Source organism: Nilaparvata lugens, chromosome 1 (genome assembly GCF_014356525.2).
Source record: "Nilaparvata lugens isolate BPH chromosome 1, ASM1435652v1, whole genome shotgun sequence".
In the NCBI taxonomy this organism is placed as follows: domain Eukaryota; kingdom Metazoa; phylum Arthropoda; class Insecta; order Hemiptera; family Delphacidae; genus Nilaparvata; species Nilaparvata lugens.
Genome location: NC_052504.1, coordinates 49,868,252 through 49,891,626, shown reverse-complemented (window position 1 = coordinate 49,891,626; position 23,375 = coordinate 49,868,252). Strand labels below are relative to the sequence as shown.

General features: G+C 34.7%; 1 protein-coding gene across 2 annotated transcripts in view; it reads left to right on the top strand.

The window, feature by feature from the left end:
- The window catches only part of LOC111045130 (E3 ubiquitin-protein ligase RNF19A), a 145,438-nt gene that overhangs the window by 88,344 nt on the left and 33,719 nt on the right, over positions 1 to 23,375 (top strand). For both annotated transcript variants that reach the window (XM_039435784.1, XM_039435791.1), the window contains exons 8-9: positions 3,632 to 3,768; positions 8,744 to 8,841. In XM_039435784.1, the coding sequence (XP_039291718.1) occupies positions 3,632 to 3,768; positions 8,744 to 8,841 (235 nt within the window). The remainder of the gene's footprint in view (positions 1 to 3,631; positions 3,769 to 8,743; positions 8,842 to 23,375) is intronic.

Here is a 23,375-nt window from a genome sequence, read left to right as displayed (position 1 = left end):
TAAATCTAATGGACTTTTAAGCCTATTGTTTTAATGGTTTATTAAATTTAATAGGTGTCCAAAAAACCACTACCCATCTTGAGAAAAATAAGTTTGAAAAGTTTTTTTGGATTCTAGACAATCAAAAAAAGACAGTTTGAACACTTTTCAGATAAATTATGATAAATACTTGAAAATCTTTATGAACAACTAGCCTTCCCGGCGAACTTCGTACCGCCAAAAAGTCAATGTATCTCATGTCACACTTGACTTTATTTGGTGAATCATGAATTTTATCTGACAATCAATATTTTCATTTACATCTCAATACGGACTCCCTATGTGCTTAGTCATGCATCATTTATTATTCCGAAAACATATTCTTCTCAATTAATTGGTAGTAATTTCTATCAGTAAAGAGTTGAAATAAAAAAAAATAGATGAGTTAAATCAGTGTTTCAAAGATGAATTTAATGTGTTCATAGTTGTTGATTGTCAATAGATGGTCAAGGAAATTTGCGATGTACGATGAATCATGAAGAGTTCCATATTCTTTCCATCTTCTATTTTAGTATGAATATAAGCTAAGCTAAATTAAAAAAAAAATTCAATTATTCTGTCATTCTTTAGTAATTAATGAATGCAATATGAACAACTCTTTCATGAGGTGAGTCATTTTTTCCAACATTCTCCAGTTTCTCAATGATAGGGGAGTGATATTATTTGTATAGGTCTTCTAAGGAAGAACTATTATCTATACAGCTGGTACCAATCAACTACACTTCAACTCCGAACTATCGTTTCAATACCAGTACACAATTTATCACAGGGTGACTTGTTTATTACAGCTGGTAATTTCAGAGGCCCTGAAAACTCTGACACCAGACCTGAGCCAGCCAGGTCATTCGATTTTATTATTACAGCTGGTAGCTTTAGATGCTAAATCATATTATCACAATATGGTCTTGAATCATGATCATCTTTCCGTTCTTCGGTAGCCGCTCGCCCGACAATTTCGAAAATATACGTCTAAAAATTGATTAATAATTAATTATTATTAGCCCCCCTATTAAAATTTCTGGTCAGAAACCATTCACACAACATTTTCCCAAAGTTTCATACCGTTGTGTCAAGTACAAGTTGTGTGTTTGTTTCAAATCTATAGGGAACAAACATAAAAAACAAACACACAGACATTCATTTATATATATATATATATATATTATATATATATATATATATATATATATATATATATAATTTTCACTTCAGACTGTCAGCATTCCTTATAAATAGCATCAATTCTATATATATATATATTGAATTACTAAAGCGCCAGTGTTCACTAGATTGGTTGCTTTTGTAAATCCAATTGAACCAATACTGACAAGTAAATCTCACCATAGCACCCCACATAATAGAGCTTGCATTTCCAATATTTTTGTTTTTCTGTAATTTTTTATTCCCATACAGGGCTAGGCAGAAAGGTACTTTTGATTATATTACAAACTATTTACAAATTGATCTTTCAACAAAATTTGAATGCTATTTTCATAATGTGTAGCTTAGATGTTTGTTCAAAAATTATATAAACAACTGAAATACTGTAATATTTATTATGACCAGTAAGAAACTTCTGCTTGATGGCTGTAATTTTGAACTATATAATACTGCATTCCTTAGAACATCCTGAAAATTCTCTAAATCATTTCAAAGGATTCTAGTGAAATTATAAGAAAGAGTTTCAATATTGAAAGGAGTGCAAGTTCTCGTTTACCAAATGCTGAAGAAAATTATAAAGTGCTTACCTTAAAATATATATAATACAATTGCACTTATTGATAATGTAACGGTTTTTATGAACTGTCACTGTTCGTGAGCCATGTGTAACATGCAATGTGTAACGATTTTTACTGAAAGTTAATATTTTTCTTCAAACTTGGTGCTCCAGATAGCCAAGTATGGAATTTTTATTTTATCAAAAATAATAACTTGTAAACTTTTTAAAAGGAGGTTATGATGATTGGAATTAAATTTATTTTTAAAATACAGGAAAATATAATTAGGAAAATTGATATTATTTAGGATGATTATGGATAAAAATAATATACTAGGAGATGGGTAAATATCAATCAATCAATCAATTTTATTTTATCAAAAACACACAAAACAAGACAAAACAAAATTACAAAGAATTATGAAACAAATAAAACACAATAAAATGTTACAAATATAAAAAACCATGAGCTTTGTGGTTGGGTGTGTTGGAGAAGAGAAAAAAAGAGAGGAAGATACCTAGCCAACTATGGTTTCCCATGTAATAGGCAGGCAAAGAAGAGAAGAGAAGTAATGAGGGAAAAAGGTAAGGGAGAAATGGGGGGAAGTAAGAAAACAGAGGAATAGGTACTCAAAATAAAGGTAAGCGAGTCCACTGAAAAATGAAAAATAATGCTGGAGCAGAAATCTCGAGTCATATATCTAAATGGAAGAAGAAATTACTGTATGTCCAGTTTTTTATATCCAGTTTAATTTTTCCGCTGATCTTATTGTCCATGAGAAAGTGATTTGGAATGAGGTTTATTATTTTAGTACCTATGTAAATTAACTGCCTCCTTATACATTCAATATTAGTGTTATAGTTTACATATTTGTTAGCAGTGGCCCTTCGATTATAATAATTAAGTGTAGAGTTTATTGTGAGAGGAAAATCGGATCTATATTTTATTAAGTACTCAATTACGGTTTTTATGTATAATTGACATATAGTCATGACCTCAAAATCACTAAAAAACATATCCGTTGGATAGAGCCTAGGTTTGCTTAATATAGTTTTAATTATCAGTTTTTGTGCAACAAATAATTCAGCAATATGACAGTTGAAACAGCCTCCCCAAACAACTATGCCATACTGCAGAAGTGACTTGACTAGAGCATGATACATCATTTTCAGGTGGTTCTTATTAAGAATTCTGTTAACTTGGTAAAATTTAAAAGATAAATATGAATATCTAATTTTTCTACATATATGTATTTAATATGAACATCCCATAATAAAATAAGTATAATTTGAATCTGGCAAATGACAATAATAAATGTGATTTTCTTAATGATTCGCCTACGCGCATGCGTTTCTCTCAGCCCAACTGCATGCACTGGCTTGGCTGATCGGCTAATGTGGATTTTTTACAGCATGTGGCAACACACGGCACGAGACTCGACATGATACGGCAACTCGACACAGCAACTTTTGGGACCGCACTGCTCTTTTTCCGTCACTGGCCAATTTGTTTCTTGTACTTTCCTGTTATCATTTGCCAGTAAGGATATGAGGAAGGGTAGAGGTGCCTAAATTGTTTTTGAAGTATTATCTCTTTAGCTGGGCTAGAGCTGCCTTATCTGCTAGATGGCAGATAGCAGGGTTGAAATGTTAGCTTATTGTTTAAAACTCGATTATGACTGACACCATTTTTGATATTTTTATATTTTACGTGAATAGATCGTTACATTAAGAATACTGGATTAAATTAAATAAACAAAACAAAAGTACCACTTGTTGAATAAAAAGTAATTGATATGCAAGTGGGAGCATGTTTTTTTATAAGTATCAAGTTGAATTAATAAATGAGTAATTTGTAATTGTCGTATGTTCCAGCCCGTCGGGATGCACGTTCTGGGGTAAAAAGCCGTGGTCGAGGAAAAAGAAGATTCTGTGGCAGTTGGGCACATTGGTTGGCGCTCCTGTTGGCATAGGCCTAGTGGCCGGCATTGCTGTACCTGCAATCATCATTGGTAAATAAACTTTCCTATTTCTTCATAAATTGTCATTTTCCTTGAAATGTTCGAACATTATCGGATCTGGTAAGCTATTCATTTTTCTTGAGATTTAATCCATTGTTCATTCTTAATCTAAATGGCCCTACATACTTACGGATTTCGCCTGTGGCGGCTAGCGGATTTGGCCTGGCACGGCTCGGCTCGGTCGCAAAACGTGTGTAGGCGATTTTTTTCCGAGCCGAGCCAGGTCAAATCCGTACAGGGCTACTGGCGCGGCTCGTCTCGGGAGAGAATTTGTAGTGTGCAGGCTCTTCCGGCCGGGCGCGTGAAGTTATAGAGAATCTAAATCGCCTAAAAATCGAGATAGCAAAATTCTGATTTCAGATTCGGATTCAGCGCCCTCAAATTAATAAAATGGTTGGCGGGAACACAAAAATAGTCAAAAGATAAAAACTCCGTGAACACTTGAATGTTATTAATGAAGAATTCTATTTCTATGAAGAAATTTATTCATTTTTTATTCTATTAGGTGATAATGGAAAAAGTTTTCATATCCTGATTTCAGAATCAGAAGTCCTGATTTCATATTTGGATTCATCTTTTCAAAGTTTAAATTAAAAAAAAATAGAACTTTTAAGTTTTAAAATTCTCATGTTTAAACTTTTAAGTGTTCAAAAACTTCTAAAAACCTTTGTCTGTCCCTTTGTGAGCAGAAGAATTATTATCTTATTACCCTAGTACGTTTTTACTATAATAATAGAAAGATATTTCAAAAACAGCCATAAATTCCTTGTTTTCGGATATTTTCGAAAATGGACTTGCGCTTTAAATAATTTGGGGCCGATGAATCCAAATCTGAAATCAAAATTCCTATATCTCCATTATTGAACGAATCAGATTTCGGTGGAGAGGATAGACTTGAAAAGTACAACGAGACTTGCGTTGTTCACAACAAGTGTGTAGTGATTTTGCACCGAGCCGTTCAAGGACACAGGCAAAATCCGTAAGTGTGTAGGGCCCTTAATGGGGTAAAGTTTTCATCCTTCTTTAAATGTTCATAATCTAATGTAAAGTTTGAATCATTCTTTGAATGATTATTAATTATCTAAAGTGGTATTATCTTCTAACCTGTAGCATTTTACTTACTTTTGTGGCCGAATAAATTTACTCAATTACTTACTTATGGAGCGCTATAGCCCGGCGTGGACCTTGGCCTCCTCGACAATCCGTCTCTAATAATCTGTCTGACATGCCTGCCTCTTCCAACTCCTCACTCCTGAGCATGTCAAGTCCTTTTCTACATTTCTACATCCTGCAGCCAGTGTGTTCTAGGGCGGCCTCTTCTTCTTCCTTTTATCCTTGCAACAAGCATCTGCCTCTGCATTCTGCTCTCCTCGTTTCTCTGCACATGACCTAGCCAGCTGATTCTTCTAGACTTTATATACAGTGCTCTATCTCTTTCTTGTAAAATGGTGTTGATTTAAGGATTAGTTTTTATTCGCCATCCTTCCTCCTCACATATCTGATCATAAATTTTTCCTAAAAACATTCCTCTCAAAAATCCACAAGATATTTGTGTTTTGAGAGCTAAGAACCCAAGCTTCACAACCATATGTCTTAACAACCGGTCCTATCAGTATTCGGTATATTTTAATTTTCGTACATCTTAATATCAATCTAGATCTTATTAAGCTCCTGTTTGCAAAGTATACCGTGTTACCATGGTCAATTCGGTCAATTCTTCTTCTTATTTCATTGGTAAAATTGTTATTCATATAGAGTTCAGTACCAAGGTAAAAAAAATTCGCAACACTTTAAAATCTGTATTCACCGACTTGAAGATCGTCCTTGCCAGAGATGAAGTCACTTTTATATACTTGGTATTGTTTTTGTTTATTCCAAGGCCTATCTCCTGACCTTCCTTTTCTAGTGTAAGAAAAATCTCTTCAATTTCTATTGTATTGCAAATCATCAATACTATGTCAGCATAGGCTAGTCCTTGTCTAGATTGAAGATTATACTCCTTATGAGTTTTAACTTTTCAACTAATTTTTGCAGAACCAGGTTGAAAAGTAGTGCTGAAAACGCATCTCCTTGTCTCACTCCTTGATAAATATGAAATGCTCTGCTCATTTTTCCTCCAATCACCACTTTGACATTATTGCTTGTTAGTTTTACAATTTTTCTAGGGAATACGAAAATGTCTAGTGCCTCTAAAAGATTTTCAACTATTACAGAGTTGGAAGCCTGCTTGTAATCTATGAATAGCATGTGTAAATCTACATTGATTTCTGTGCATATGTCTATCAACTGTCGTACTGTGGGTCAATTGTTCCTATTCCTGGCCTGAAGCCACATTGATATTCACCAATTACTCTCTCTCTCAGAGAGTGAGTTTAGTATTTTTAAGAAAATCGTCACTCCTTGGGTAATTCTTCTTTCCTCCATATTATCAGTATTAGTTAAAAAAATCTCATCTATCACCTTATCTCTTCCATTTTCCGCATCCCTGCTGTTATGGAGTCTTCAACTGGTGACTTGCAACGGTTCAAGTACTTCTCCAATTAGGAGCTTCAACCTCAATATCAGCTGTTTGGTAACATGGGGTCCGAATCTCTTATATCCTCCATTCTCATTTCCATTCAGCACATGTTGAAAATGCTCTGCCCATCTCTCCAACACCTGTGATTCTTCTGAAATCACTTCACCATCCTTATCTTTACATATCGGTCCTTGGTTGGAATCCTTGACTCATGGCTTTCACAGTCTTATAAAATCTGTGTGTGCGAATCCTGTATACACTCATCTTGTCTTCTGAGGTACTTTGAATTCTTTGCCTTTCGTTTGCACTCCCTGTAGATCTCCACATTGCCTCTTGTGATTCTTTGCATAACAGTGAGCCTCATTCTGTTTATTTCCTCAACAGCTGCCTTACATTCTTGGTCATACCATTCAGCATTCCTTTCTCTCCATTTCCTTCCAATATTTTTATCACCAGAATCAATTATAGTGTCTCTCAGCTTAGTCCAAACATTATCTAGATTTTCTTCTTCTAGAGTCTCTTACTCCCAGCAATTTAATTTCTCACCTATTGCCCTCTGGTAAGCATTCTTTGTTTGTGTCCGTTTCAATGCATCCACATTCCACTTTTGACTATTCTTCCCTCTTTACATTTTCAATCATGAATAATATCCTTTCTGATATATTTGCCACCACCATATTTATTATGATCTGGCTCAAAATTGGGACCCCTTGTACATCACTTATTAAGGTTGCATGTTTATTTGATACCAGAACATGGTGATTTTGATTAACTGTGTCAAAGTCAAGTACTTTCCAAGTTCTTTTGTGAAGAAAACTAGCAATTGAGAAATCTGTTCTGATGCTAGTTGGGACGAATAAATTTACTAGAAGCGAAATTTGAATGGCAATCATAGCAGTCAATAATCAATTTACAGGACAATGTGAGCTTTACATGTTATTATATGTAGATTCACCAGTTACAGTAGTATTAAATTTGATTGAATACACACTGAGTATCAAATAAATTCAATTGAATCTATTTTTTACATTTACTACATTTTTGGACTGCACTTGTTACTTATTCTGTTGACGAATACATTGACTGTTATGTGATGTAAAAGCACAGATCTAACATTACTTAGTCTATGGTAAAAGCTAACAAAAGTCAATAATCAATCACTTCATAATTATGATCATCGGTCATTATTTCATGGAATTGAGAGTATTATATGGATGAAAATTAACTTGCAACAGCGTGGTTGTTGATTCAAGTAGGCTCTAATAATGATTGAATGACAGGTAGATGAACACCGAAGTCTTACCTTAAGATAAATCTTACGAATTGTAAGTTGACGACTCTCACAAAACTGCCAGACAACATTAACATCATCCTATTAAGATATTATAAGGTATTCCAGTAATTCTTTAATGATAGAATAATGGTTTAAATAATAGAAATGTTTAAAAAAATTGTCTGTACCAGACAATACTTTGTCTTGAAACAGTAGTACAAGATTTTATACAATGCTCGATACCAATCCTTTCTGACAATTGATTTTGAGATCAATGACAGTCGACTAAAACTTCTATGATGATATTATCGTCTACACACAATAATAACATTTTCATGATTGGTTTGTCTACATACAGGAATATGACTTATTCATTCTAAACTCAACTTCAATACTGTTTGACCAGTACATTTTCTCTTGATTTATTGATTCATTGAAAAGTTTATTTTGTGGATAGTCAATTTAAATTTTCATTCAGTTAAATGTAATACTAATTAATTTCCGAACAGAAATTGAAGTTAGACCTCCTATATTTTTTCAAATTCGAGCTCTTTAAAACAGAGTAACTTACAAGAAAAAAGTCATTTAAAATATTGTATTTACTGAAAGCGGATGCATTCACATTTGTGAGATGCTCATCACAAAATTCAACTTTTTATTGGAATCTCTTCTACCAAATTCTAATTATTTATCTTGAAATAAGATGCCACAAATAAAAATCATACCAGTATTTTGTTAGAAAAACAAAACGAAAACTATTTTTCAATAACTTACTTAAGCTTCATAGTTTGTAAAATTTCAGCTCATTATTTCTAATTCAATATTATTGAAATGATCAACCTTGAATATTCCAACAATATTACTAAATTCAAATTTGTTATCATTCGCAATTATTCTCAAGAAGTATTCTCGGACCAGAAATTTTAAGTGCATGACATACACAACCTTTTGGACTTCATTACTATTAAAATTTAAAAGAGGAATAGTACAAGCTAAGCTTAGCTTTTCACTTTCAGATTATGATATCTGCTATTATAGATTATTGTAATAATATTGTATTGATAAATAAATGATCGAATTAAATTGGAATCCACTATTATTATCACTAAAACTGTTGAAAATTACAATCCATTAAATTCAATATTGTAAACACCACTTTTAAATACTTGTTGCAGGAATACCAGTATGGGTTGGACGCAAGCTGTACACACGCTACGAACATGCAAACAAGCACAAAAGGAATCTGGCGATTATCAGTGGAGTCACAGCTTCGGTGAGTCATCAACACTTTATGTCTTCTTATTTCTATTTCTGTTTCATGCTTTGTTCAAGTACAATACGGATTATAAACTATGTAGTACAGGTTTGTTAAGAACACCTCTTGTCTATCGAGTCCAAGAATGTCGTACAAGCTTCGAACGGTTAAATAAATGAAAATTTGCAGAATAACTTATTTGGGCTATGCCTGTTGTTCTCTCCGAATCATATTTTTTATTGCGGAAGATGCCCACATGAGATTTTATCTTGGCTTATGCGTGGGTAATGGAAAGTGTGTTGGTGAATTGATGAGATGATCAAACGTTCATGCCATCGGCGGGATTCAAACCCACGAACCTTGCGGTGCTAGCAGACCGAAGTTTGTTACGCTCCTTACCACTAGACCAACCAGGCAGGTCATTTATGAAATTGCAATTAAATGAATTGTGATTGAATTTTCAATTAATGAACGAATAGCTTATAAAAACTAAATAAATATAGGATTGGCTTGAAATTATAATTACATTCCAAATTCATATTTGACGATTATAATCCTTTCGATGAACCACGTCTATATTAAAAGTGATAGTCCCTGTGTTGATCGATGAATGGTTTTCCCCCAGAATGATACAAGAATATCAATGTAACTAATAATTCAAATTTTTACGAATTTTTGGTTGACATCCACTTCATCGAAATCTCAGTTGATCAAGAATCAGCCCAAGTAGGCAACTTCAGTACGTCCAGTTTTCAGTTCGACAAGTTCGTGTTGCTTCCAGAAACACTAGTGGATATAGTAATAATTCAAAAATTACCAAATAATACCAGCTTAACTTCCCACTTGTCTCTGTATCTCAAAAAATGGTCAAAGTTGACGCGTGATGTCTCGACGAACTGAGACTTTCCCGAATCTTTATAACAAGAAATGAGTAATATTCTTAGATATCAATGTGGCAATTGATTCATTTTTTTAAACTTCATAAAATGTGATTTTTATATTTTCAAATCATTTCTGAACATTTCCCAGTCCTTAGAATTTGTAATTTATTCAATATTTTTAGTTCTGTAGATTTTCAGATCTGCTGATGAATTAATGAGTTACTGCCTCTTCAATATTATATGAATAGATTTGCCATATCTATCAAAAATCCACAAAATTATAATCCTGAATCATAATTCATTATACTGTAATAATTTTATATTTTTCAATCGTATGAAATATATCCAAACGAGTTTAGTGTTTGTAAAAATAATTAATCTATTTTCCGTCCACACATACAAAGTTGCTGAAATCACTTGGTTCAATTATTACTCTCAAATCATTGAGTAATTAATCGTTGAAATACTTTTCCGTATCAATAAACCACTGTTTGGCCCATTTTTTTCTTTTCTGAGAGCCTTTTTTCCTCGACTTGCAGCCACAGCAATCATCACACAAGAAAAATATTTAGAGCTCAACACTAGAACTCTGTATAAAATTCCGGTATTGACTTCTATTTGCACATTGTGGTTGTAGTGTCTGTGCTCAAATTGTGCAACATATCGCACAACCTTCAATATCGTCTCCATACAGTTCAATATTTTGTACGAACCTTAATATTGACAATTTAGAGGCCACCATCAAAACATTGTGCAATCAAAATTAAATAAACCCGCAATAATATTGTAGGTGTATGGGCCGCTTTATAGAATTTGGAAAATTCCCTTTCATATTTCTGTTAAATTAGAATATATTGCAAATACTAAACTTGTTCCTACCTTTCAGTAATTGATCGTTCTGATCTTTTCAATAATTGGTCTTTATTATTGATTGTGAATAGTCAAGGGATCTTGAAAAATCAACTACGTGACATGATCGTTAATAGTATTCAGAATCAAAATGTAGAACTCCATATTTCAGAATAAGAATGAATAACGTGAAGCACCAATTCGTTTCTGAATTTCTATAGTTGTCCTATAGGAATGAGCTGTGTATATCTTTCAAGTCCAAAATATTCAAATCCTAGAATAATTTTGTTGTAGCTAAATTAATTTCGGTTTTATAACTTGAGTTTCGACTGGTTAACAAAGTGTATTTCTGATTCGCTTCAGTGATATTGGGCGTAGGCTACTAAAACCTCGAGTATGTGTCATGTGTGCGGAAGCCAGATGAATAGTCTATACAATATTATGGATCGAAGAGAGAGATATTAAGAGAGAAAGAGAAATACATAGAGCAACAGTGAGAGTAAGTGGAAATGAATTTGAAATAAAATATGAGAAACAGAGAAAGAGATACACAGAGAAACAGTGAGAGTAAATTTGGGATAGAAAAGGCAAAGATTATAAGAATATGATGAGGAAAAGAGAAAGAGATACACAGAGAAACAGTGAGAGTTAGTGGGAGTGAATTTGGGATAGAAAAGAACAAGGATGATGGAGGAGAGGAGTCGGGAATAATGAATGTCAATTAGTTCGGCTTGGTATTGTTGTTTGCTGTTGATGTCCGGTGGTGCTGTCATTACAACGTTACAACGCTGCACGGCAGAGGCAGAGGGCAGAGGCCAGAGCAGAGCAGAGCAGAGCAGAAGCAGCTCCGATGTGAATTTGATGCAGATTAGATCTATGCACGCTTCAATTCGAGAGCCGGTGGAATTCATTCCAAACTGTCAGCATTCCTTATGATTAACAGCAATGCTTTCCATTCATCCAATGCTGACAGTGAATCTCATTTAGAATCGCCACATACTCCGTCATTTTGCGCGGAGTTATTACCTTTGCACGCTCTCATAATAAAATAATGTAGGCAGAGCATTTCCAATACTATGCATTATACGGTTGTATTAGTAACGGTAGGTACCGACTATATTCCATCTCAAAACATTCTGCCCTGACTCAATACTGAATTTCGTTCATCTGGTGAATTGTTCATAAAAATTTGATAACAATAATAAATGATAACAATGAAATCATTAATTATTGAAAAATCATGTAGCCAACTTTAAATGATCATGTAAACTGTAACCTGTAACATGTTATTATGATCATGTAATGTCATGTCATATTATGATCATGTAACCTGTAACTTTAATGATCATATTTAAAAATCATTGAGCCAAACATGTGAACTATAAATAAGTTCTGTTATTAAATATTCTAGAAATGAGAACAACCCATACAATTTTTATTGCGTAGCATTGCTAGGTTTCGACTGTATAACATTTAAAAATGATTCTGTCCTGGCACAATTTCCTTTCAAAACTCGGTCCTGATCCATTGTCACATTTGGTTCTTGCTATTTATTAATTGTCCATAAGATTTCGTATTTCTTACAGATATGAAGGAAGATGACGTTTCGATTAAAATCGAGAATGTTCGAATTAAAGTATTTCTTCTTATAATATTAATCTAATTATTTTGTTCATCAATAATAAGTAACTAATTCAGAACAAAGATTTATTAACAGACTTGGTGCAAAAAAGTTAAATTTTAATCATGATTAATTCTACGAGAGCCAATCAGAGAAGCCGTCTTATCTTGAAGGCCTTCTCTGATTGGTTCTCGTGAAATTAATCACGGTTAAAATTTAACCGGCTTTTGTGCAGCCGGGCCTAAATATTGATTGCAGAATGTGATCGATTGACGCCAATCTTTCTTTAGGTGTGGGTCATAAGAAGAAATAGATATCAACTACTTGATTATCGAACTAGATCAGAACAGATCTAGGTTAGTAGATTATTGAGCATAATTTATTCCCTGTCCACATTGTAAAAATTCAGTGTTACTCCGTTCTTACTGAATATGCCCTGCTCCATCATGGAAAGCCATCTTGAATCCCCATTCCATCATTGAAAGACATCTTGAATCCCCACTCCATCATTAATTATTTACAATGTGGTCAGGGAATAAATTATCATGTTCAATAATGTAGGAAACTATAAGTTCTGATTGAGAAGATTCAAACTTTTTTCCTATCAGGCCTAATTTGTGAAGGTTGGTTTTCGATTAATTTTGTGCACGAGTGACGAAAACTAAACTTGGTTTTTGCTGCAAAAAACAGCTGTCAGAACTCCATATTATTAACATTAGTGCCTCGTATTCAGTCAATGCTGACATTTCAAAGAGATTCTCACTATAGTCAGTGGTTCGTGGCGTGATTGCGTTGATGATTAATGCAAGCGTGAAGTATGGATGAGTCATGCTTGCATTTTGTCCTTCATCGGCCTCCGAGGACAACGTCGATCACGTGATTCTCTCTAACTCTCTCTTTTCCTCGTTCTCTTTCATTCGACATTTTTTCATCAGTTTTTCTCTTTCTTAAATGCATTCTAGGACACTAGATAGATATCGTGCAGTAAATCTATCCTTTTCTTCTTTCTCTCTCTATACTTCCAGTGCAATCCGTGTTGATCCTCCTCATTGACACGACACCCCTCCCCCCTCAAAAAATTCCCTTCCTCACTCCCCGACAACTGTTGCTGTCGTCTATTTGTCTGTCATGGAAAGTATCTTCTTTTCATTCTAAGCTCCGACAAATTGATTCCGTTGTAAATAATTCTATGCGGCATTTCAACACAGTTTGTCCTGCGCCTTCACAGACTCAAATGCTCAATGAGAATAAATGTTGTTTGCTCTTCCAGCACTTCCCATTCAAATGACATTTTTATTCTTCCCATTTCTTGCTGTCTAGAAATTAAAAATTGATCGTTTATTCCCAACTCGACGTTTTTAGGGTGGAATTATTTTGTTCAAATGTAGATTTGTACCTAACAATTATCTCAAAATCATAATTCAATTTGTTGTCTAACATGCCTATAGTGAGGTTATAATGGCAGTGAAAAAAGATAGGAGAACAACGTTGCCGATCCTCTGTCTTGTCAATGCCTTCTATAGACGGTAGCTGATACAAGTCTATTGATGTAATATTAACTGTTCATTCTCGTTTTAAATAATCAATTATTTTTTACCAAGCAAAAATTATATTTTTCAAAAATTTCATAGCCTAATGATTTTTCAAATCAAGATGAAATATTTTGTTAACTAATTATTAATTCTACATTGTTAAAATCTGGCAACAGAGCAAAGCGAGGAAGAGATAGCGCTATCCGCTTTGTTGAATAATAGACAAGGATAGCTATACCCTTGCTAATCAAACACTGCCATTTTAACATGGATCTCACTATAGTGCATTCATCACCAGGCATATTTATACTAGGAATAATTAATAATTTCAGTGCTTCTGGAACAAAATCGGGCCATGACATGTCTTCTCATTTAACTGGTTTTAATTAACTACTGTATTGCGAAATTTAATGACTGATAAACTTTGAACATTGATCCCTACTTCATTACCTGATAGCTATGAGGTTCAAAATCACTTCCCGGTGGTTCGGAAACCATCTAAATTGTAGGCGAGTAACAATATCAAATACCAACTAAGACTAATTGATCTTGATAATGGAAATCAGTTGATATCAGATAACAGATCATTCAATTTACTGTATACCGTACATTTTCTGTCATTATTAATATTTGTTTATAATCTTACTTCAGATCATCCTTATTCAGCTATACTATTTCTTTAAATATAGATCACATCTGTAGAGAAAAATCTTCTGTGTGAAATAAATTTCATTAATTGGATGAGAAGCCTCCACTGCTTACGGTACAGATGGGGCGTGGCATAATATTGTTTCTAGCGTAAATAGGTACAGAAATAGAGAGCCATAGAACAGCAGCAATCTTTGTTCAACAGGTGTCATAAAGTTCCATAAATATTTAGAACTGCGCCACTCGGGTCAAAAGTGTTGTGTGATATGAGTATCGCTCCCCCCCCTCCGACCACTACCCACCCCTTTGAGAGTGATGTAGCATCACTCTTACAATGCTGAGCCGTGTAGTCAGATTCTCTTCAAACCGTCAGCATTCCGTATGAATAAAATTAATACTTTCCATTCAACGTATGCTGACAAAGTGGGAGCCAGCGACAAACTGAGCTCTCATTGTATCACTGGTTCAATATAGCTGGATGTAGTAAGGCTTTTCCTCACGGCATATTGTTTCAATATTAAATTGGTTTTCGTCCCGTACATCACTAAGTAAGGTTATTACCTACCCATTTTTTCAACTGTGCATTGTAGGCTCTAATATTGTACTCTTATAAAACGACTAGAAGCTGTCACAATCACTTATTGAAAAATCGAGAAATAATTTTAAGTTTTATCACCTTTAATTATTAAACTATTTGATGTTGAAATTTAACACAATTCAACTACTACAAAGAAATGAATTTCAATTTATGATGAGTGTGGGAAAATATTCACTGAAATGGAAAAATCATTAAGTTCCTTTTTGGAGAAATTCTGTCATACATGAATAAATAATACATTTATCCGTTGGCATGTTGTGTATTGCATGTCATTTGTCTGTATCCACAGCACAGATTAAATTGCTCAATGATATTTCAGAATAGATAATTGCCTAAATATCAGCTCAAACAAACTTAGTGAGGATATCCATGCAGGAAAACCCATTTGATCGCTCTAATGCTCTCGATTTTTCCATTGGGAGGGTATTATCTTCTTGAGTCCAACTCTGCAAAGATTCCGTTGTTATGACATGCAGTATTACCTTGCGGCGTATGGAACCCACCTAATACTGTACGTGCTAACCCATCACCTCATTGCAAAATTACTCAGCATGCATTATAGTTTCAAGTTATAGTAATACCGAGTTCTCAAATAATGCAATCATAGAGGTTTTCAAATAATCCGAGGTACAAGTAGTATGGTGATGTCATTTCAGATAACATATAATATCATTTAGGTTAAGCAATTTTCAATATATGCAAAGCTTGAAATAAATTATGAGCTTTCCAAATTAATTTTTTCATAATATATGTTCTATGCGTACTTGATACAACGATAATTGTAACATTTATGAGACATTCATGCAACATTCAGGCTAGTTTCCAAAGCAACTATGAGCTTCCTGATGCAATTATGTTTTTTTATCATAGGCTATGCAATATTTGAATAGCGATAGCCTAATTACATCATTTATGCAGCTTCAGTGTGGTTTCAAGTACGAAAGCAATTATGAATCCTGAAATGCAATTACGGTTTTTTCGAAAATAATCGGATCTAGGAGTGTACTTGAGGCGCTAATTGCCGGTGCTTGACTTGATAGATAAGGGTGAAGGGTGCTAGTAGGTGATTCACTGGAATGAATTGTGTGTGTGGGGGGGGGAGGAGGTTAGGTTATGAGCAAGCCAGAGCCAGACAGCGTCGCATGATATTGATCGGTTGTCGTTGCCATGCGGAGGGCACGCGCGCCTGTGCGTGTGTGAGTGACCAGCTGATCTCGACTGCAGCATCTCAGTCAGCCAGCATTCTGGATCTCCTACTCCTCTTTTTCCTCCTCGACCACCACTCCCTACTTCTCCTCCTCCACCACCTCCACCTCATCTTCTCCTACTACTCCTCCTCCTCCTCCTCCTCCTTCACCTCATGCTCTACCTCTCACTTCTCTTCCTCATACTTCTCCTTCTCCTCCTACCTATCCTTCTTCTCTTTCTCGTATTCCTCCTCCTTATCCTAGAATTTCTTTCAACAGCTACCATCATCTACTTCCTCCTGTCTTATTCCTTCTACTCCTAATTTCAATCAGTTTTTCTGCTTCCATTCCCATTCTTTTTCATCATCCTCCACCTACACATTTTCTACTGCCCCTCATCTTCATAAATCACTCCTCCTCTACCTCCTCTTTCTCCCCTATCACTACCACCTCCTCCTCTCCTTCCCCTTCTCTTCCTTCTCCTACTCCAGCTACATTTCTTTTTACGAGTTCTTCTCTTTCTTCTATTGTACTTTTCTTCGTAAGTTTCTCCACCCTCTTTTCCTCTTCCTTATTCTCCTTCTTCGACTCCTTTTCCCTATTTCCCTTTCCTCCTTCTACTCCTACGCGTTTTCCTTCTCCTTTTACTCTCCCCATCAAATCCTCCTCTTTCATCCCTTTACTTGCTCCTGCCCTCTCCTTCAAACACCTACCCGAATTCCTTCTTTCCCTCCACCTCCTCCTTCTCCTCTTCCTCCTTTAGTGCACGACCTTGCCTCCTCCCTTCACTCCTCCACCCCATCTCATGAATCTACCCATACACCCTTTCCTCTCCTTTTCTTATTTAATCCATTTTCTTCCCATCCCTACAACACCTCCCCCCACCACCTCTAATTCCTTATCTGCAGTCGGCAGGGAACAGTGGTGTACTCCCTCTCTAGTGAGATCCACCTCAAACTGTCAGCTTTCCTGATAGTGTTAACATCAATGCTTCCCATTTCAACAATGCTGCCAGTTTGGAGTGAATGTCACTGTGATAGAAGTGTACTAAAACGCGCCCAATTGATCAGTCAAAGGCCGCCGCATCAAGTGCTGCCGAGGGCCACCATTTTAATTCCTCTCAAAAGTTGAAAAAAGAGTGGCAGAATTGAAAGACGCCACTTGTAGAATACATGTTCATTTTCCACAAAGTTTTAAGATCGTAATTACCAATTTCATCTCTCATTTCGTGGAGCTCCACTTTCAGTGATATGGAAATTGGTTGCTCTCGGAAAATTCTGAGGATTCCTTTCTCGGAAATTTGGAAAATTAATGGGATTACAGTTTGATGTGGGTTCCGAACCACCTGGCATGGAAACTGAACCACCCGATTTATTTGGAAGCACATCGCTGTTAGTTGAGCTGAGCTCTAGCAATCACCCTCCAAATGGGAGTAATGAGAGCACTTACTCCAACAGCAACTGCTCAAAGTTTTATTGTCACACATTGTAATGAAATTCACTGTCATTCGTCTGTTATTCCTTATAAATAGCATTATCGCCAAAATAGCATTACCGTCATTTAATGTAAATTAGTGTATAAGCCAGTAAATATTGTAACATACATAAATAAAGAAATCTAATCTAATCTAAATAGCATCAATGGTTCCCATTGAAACAATACTGACTTGTATGAATACACACTAGTATAGAAAGGTGTGTATGTATAAATTTAAAGTATGTACTTCATAAAAAATAGTGAGTTTACAACATATACTATTGTCGGCTTTCACCGATTTACAATACATCAATTTTTCTGTGAAACATGCTCGTTTGCGAGATTGTGTTCAATTTATGCACATTCACTCTCTCATTCTCTCTCTTTCTCTTTCTCTTTCTTATATTCAATTCCAATTACTGAGTTTAATAATTCAAAGGAGAGTTTTATTTAGATCAGCTCGTAACAATTAATCAATATTGTCGATTATCGTTAGTGAAGTACTGTATTTCCACATTCAGAACGCTGTAATCTGACTATTAATCAAATTGAGCACCCAACACATGTCACAACATCGAATTGATTCATTCGCTGCATAATGACGGATTCATTTGCTCAATGAATTAATTTATTTGTTGCATAATGCCGAATCCTTTGTCAGTAGTCATGAGAAATGTACGTAGTATAGTGTGATTCACTTTGAATCAGCATTGGTTGCATGGGAATGATTGGCATTATTTATAAGGAATGCTGCCAGTTTGGAGTGAATCTGTGTAAAGCTGTTTTCTGGGTTCTGGACGATGATTCAATTGATTGTGACAAGTACGTAATGAGTTTAATTGAATGTCGAGTTGGAGTACGTATTTCCCCCTCTCCTATTGTAGCAATAACTACGGAGTTTGGAGCTCGAAATACGCCCTGTTGTCTGTTAGATATTCAACTCAACTATTCATGATACAGCATTGCCATGAATAAAGCATTACAATGTCATGTCTCCCTCACCTATGATCTACTGTATTAATAACTATAGCCTATAGTTAAATTTAGATAATCCTGTTTAGTTTAATTCAACACACGACCAGAGCATCTCGTTTTAACCAGTCAGTCGGTACCGGTTAGAGTATTATTATATGGGGTGTTTTAAATACCAATATTTTAGGGCATTGTTCCTGGGTACGAAACATATCTGAATTTTACTTTCAAACTGTCCTTAGCTACTTGAACAGCCGCTTAGGGTACTCTCTTTTTTCAATAATGGCTGAACATACGGAAATGAAACTTTTAAAATCATTTATGAAAACAGGACAGAGCCACAAAAAAAATTATGACATTTTTTAAAAACTTATAAAACAAAATGGTCGTCGGTTAAAATTGTATTTCTTGAATATCAAAAAAAAACCGTTGATTTTACAAGAATAACTTGTTTTTGTAAATTTAATTACAAATCGATTGCCACCTTTTTTGTCAAGATTTATCTTGATAGGGAGGTCGGAAGCACTCTTTTTTTCATCCCATGTCCAATAAATTAAGGATGCGTCTGAGGTGGTACTTGGGCTCATTTTGAGTATATCCGATTGAAGTAAATCCTTGATCTGTATATTTTTTGTTTTAATTTCAGTTGGGTACTCGAATGAGAATGATGCATATACTCTTCATTTTCCTTTTATTCCAAGAAGTGAAGTTACTACTGTTGTGAAGTTATTACTACTCAGGCTTACTACTGTTCCAAGTCAATTACCTCTATTTATATTGCCACTTTAGTTAACTAAATTATGGCCAAGAGAAAATAGTAACTTTTCAGCTCCGGAACAAAACACTAGCAAATAATAATCGTTTTCATTTTACCGGGAGCTGAGTCATGTCTTGGTTGGCCGGGAATAGAACAACGCGATTCCGTTGGATTTCGTTGCAGGTCGTTGTGTTGTTTCGGGTCATTGCGTTTATAATGACGCTTGAATGCGAGTCTATGTCTTTTGCAGGGAGTCGCCAACTATAATTCAATTGCTAACTGCTGTACTGTGCACACTGGTCTCGCAGCCCAGCCTATGTTAGATTGCATTTTTTCAAAGTCCAGCTCGATAGTACCGTTTACGCTATTTGAAGTAGAAAATATTTATGGAACAATATTGTCTTGCAATATCTTTTCCCTGCCATGTAATTGAATTGGTTATTGTTGAATAGCAACTCCTTCGTTTGGTGAGGGTGATGCTCCTAGGATTGTTCACTTGAGCCTATAGAGTAATAGAATTAATAACACTGAATATGGTTGGTGAAGCTGGCCTGAAGCAACGGGAGTATGAAGAGCACGTCACTTGACCAATGTGTGCAATTATATATTTTGCCAACTGTTAGGTTAAAATTTCCCACAATAATGAAATATTGTATACAGTACCAGATAGTGCTCAGTACTCGATCTTGGAAAGTTTTCAATCTGACTGTAGCCTATATTTATGTCAAGACATCTATGCTCTTTCATGTGAGAAGAAAGAAGACAAAACTTAAATACAAAAAAATGTAATTTTATCTGTATGAATTTGGCATACTTTTCGAATGGGTAGAAGGATGTAAAGTAGAATGTAAATTCACGAATAATAGTATAACATGGAAAAAAGTTTGCGGAAAAGGATTTATCTAATGCCTTTCCATGAAGTAGATGCTGAGACGTACATTCAAGTGACGGATGATAGTGGTTGAGTCTTCATAATGTTGAGCAGCTTGCAAGCTTTGACGATAAAGTCGGCTATTTCCGGATCTAGCTGAAAGAGAGTGGAGAGGCATCTTCTCACCTGTGAGGGGCGATCACGTGAGGGATGTAAGTGGGAGCTGGAGGAGAAAGAGGAATAAGAGGATGAGGAGGAGTAGGTGGAGGATGAGACACGCCTTTCTTATTCGCTCGATTTGATCAGCTTCATCTGTACAATCTTACTTTTCATTGAAGTATCCACACTCGCCTGCATTCTTAGTTATAGTCACATTCTTCTCTGACTATCCTCCGATTGCTTTGTAATGATAGTCAATTTTCAAGCAATGAGTTATGGTCTATGATTGGAAAGAAGATGGCATTTTTATGCTGTGTCATTCTTGCGGTAAAAAGGTTCTATGGATGTTGGGGGAGAGTATTTACCATAGACAATAGTGCTGATCATAAAAATAAATTGCATTGTAAAATGCATGGAATTGTATAAAATTCTAATAAAAAGAATCTACACTGCATTACTAGAAAATGTGGATGCTTTTCAAAATGTTGGTTCCTTAAACCAAGCGGAGCGCAATTATTTGAAGATTTTACTATGTATTCTTTCAAATATATACGTAAATTATAATTTTTTAATAATAGGGTAGTACTGATGAATTGAGAAAAAATAATATAATATAGATATTAAACTATTCGCAATATCAAAAGAAGTTTAAAATTTAAATTCAACTTCCAAGAATGTAGAATAGAGAGCTTGGAAGATGTGCATATTTTTACACCCAGTAAATACTGCCATCCACTGGCAGAATTTAGAACTTTCTGTAGCTAGCATTGTAGACCAATCAGGAAAGAATATATAAAAATTGAAAGTGTGAAGATTTACATCACCCAGAAACAACCAGCAAAGAGCATTTACTGCCCGATACGGTTTCAACAGCCGTAAACCATCTATTCCATTCTACTATTCTATCTCTTCCAATGTCCACTAAACGAAAGTTTTATCAATTAGGGTTGGTCAAAAATAAGAATAAAAGAGTAGAAAAATGAAATATTGAGTTTAAGTAACTTTTTTGAGACTATTGACTAGAAATGAAGAAGTATGTTTCTCAAAATTCATCTCTGCCAAATGATAGGCTACGACATGGAAATAATCAAGTACTATTCATGAGGTTTATCTGTGCAGAAGAAAACTGGTGATGTCTCCTGACTCGGTAGCAATAGCAAGCCAAAGAGCCAAAGAGGTGACCTGTTTTCCCGAGTCTTCCATTCACTTGAAGAAGCACGTAGGTCTGTCTGGCCTAGTGCTGTGTTTTTCTCCTCCAAGTAGTTATCATCTCTGTTTTTCTTTCACATTCTCTCTTCTGCTCTCTTTATCTCTCTTCAACCTAGATCATTTTCCACGCTCAACGCTCTGCCCGATCATCAAACTTTCAAGGTTTTTCCTTTGTAAAATTCAGGCTCTGTAAATAATGTGCACTGCATTGAAAAACCTCGTCAGACGATCTAATCTATAGTTTAATTGGGTAGCTGGGACATCATCTGGTAATTGCAAGTAAACATCTTTAGTTCATTATGTCCCTTTAACGTACTTACTCTTCCATTAAATATTCTTCAAGAATGAATAATACTGAATAGTCGACTCGTCAACGATGAATACTTGAAATCCTATTATATTAAGCGAGAAATTTCTGTATGTCTGTTTATATTTTTATATCTGGTATAACAAAATAAATCTTATAGCACCCTTTATTCTTTAAAAAACTTTAAAATAGTTGAACCTTTAAAGAATAAAGGGTGCTATAAGATTTATTTTGTTTTATTAGTTTAAAAGCAGCCCATGTCAATAAGTAGTGTTTTATATCTGGTTATTTATGTTCAACGGATCTCGAAAACGGCTCTAACGATTTTCACGAAATTTGGAACATAGTAGGTTCATGATATAAAAATTCGATTGCACAAGGTCTCATACCTGGGAAAACTCGCTGAAGGACATGAAAAGAATAACAATTTTTCATCCTTGGAAAAACATATGACAGTTTCATCATCTGTCAATAACAGAAGATGTGAGTGCCTGGGAGAGAGACAGAATTATTATTTCCAACTGTGTAATCAATCAGCGAGAAATTTTATCTAGCGAGAAAATTTAATCGACTTGATCAACATAATCTGATTTGTTGACATGACATGATAATCCTTCTAAACTAGAGTATATCATAATTTTCAAAGTTGATCATTATTTGACAATTTTAAGTGATTAGTGAGTGCTATTTTGTTATTTAATTTGGTTTGTAAATAATCTAAATTAGAACTTTTTTGTTTTCAAATGTTTGAACAGAAAATTGAACCTGAATTCAAGTGTATGGAACATAACCTACTTTCTGGACTATTTATAGTGTATAAATTAAAATTCGGGGAAAAAGCAGTTTTGGGCTGGGCCTGTTAGTCCTTCCCCAATCATTTTAAAGAATTGTGTTCGGTTTCAAAAGTCAATAAATAAATAACGAGCGAAGCTCGGTGCCCCGATATTTTTAGTGATAGATACAAATAATGTTTATTGATTTGAATAGAAAACATTGAGCTGCATTAACACTGCGTATCATCACCAAGTCAATCTGAATAAAAATTAGTAGAATTGATGGTGATGTTGTGAAATCTCTCCCTAATAAGAAAACAAAGATATTGTCAAATTTCACTAACAATTTATTAAAAACTTTAAAACAGAACCATGGTTCTGTTTTAGTTAAATTTTTGTGAAATTTGACAATATCTTTGTTTTCTTATCAATCTGAATTATTTAAAAAGCAGTCTATGGTAAAATAAGTCGATAGTGAGATTCACTATGAAATCCCAGCATTGCTTATGAATAATATCAATGCCCCCCATACTTTTTCACAATGATGACAATTAAAAGTGAGTACTATTGTGAATTTTGAAGACTCTTGATCCACGAACTTTAGAAGTAGCTAAATCAATCATTGTTACTTTCAATGATGGTACTCTAATGAACCTAATAAATTCATGCATTTTATAATGACGTCATAGACCTTTCTCACCCCTTCACTAAT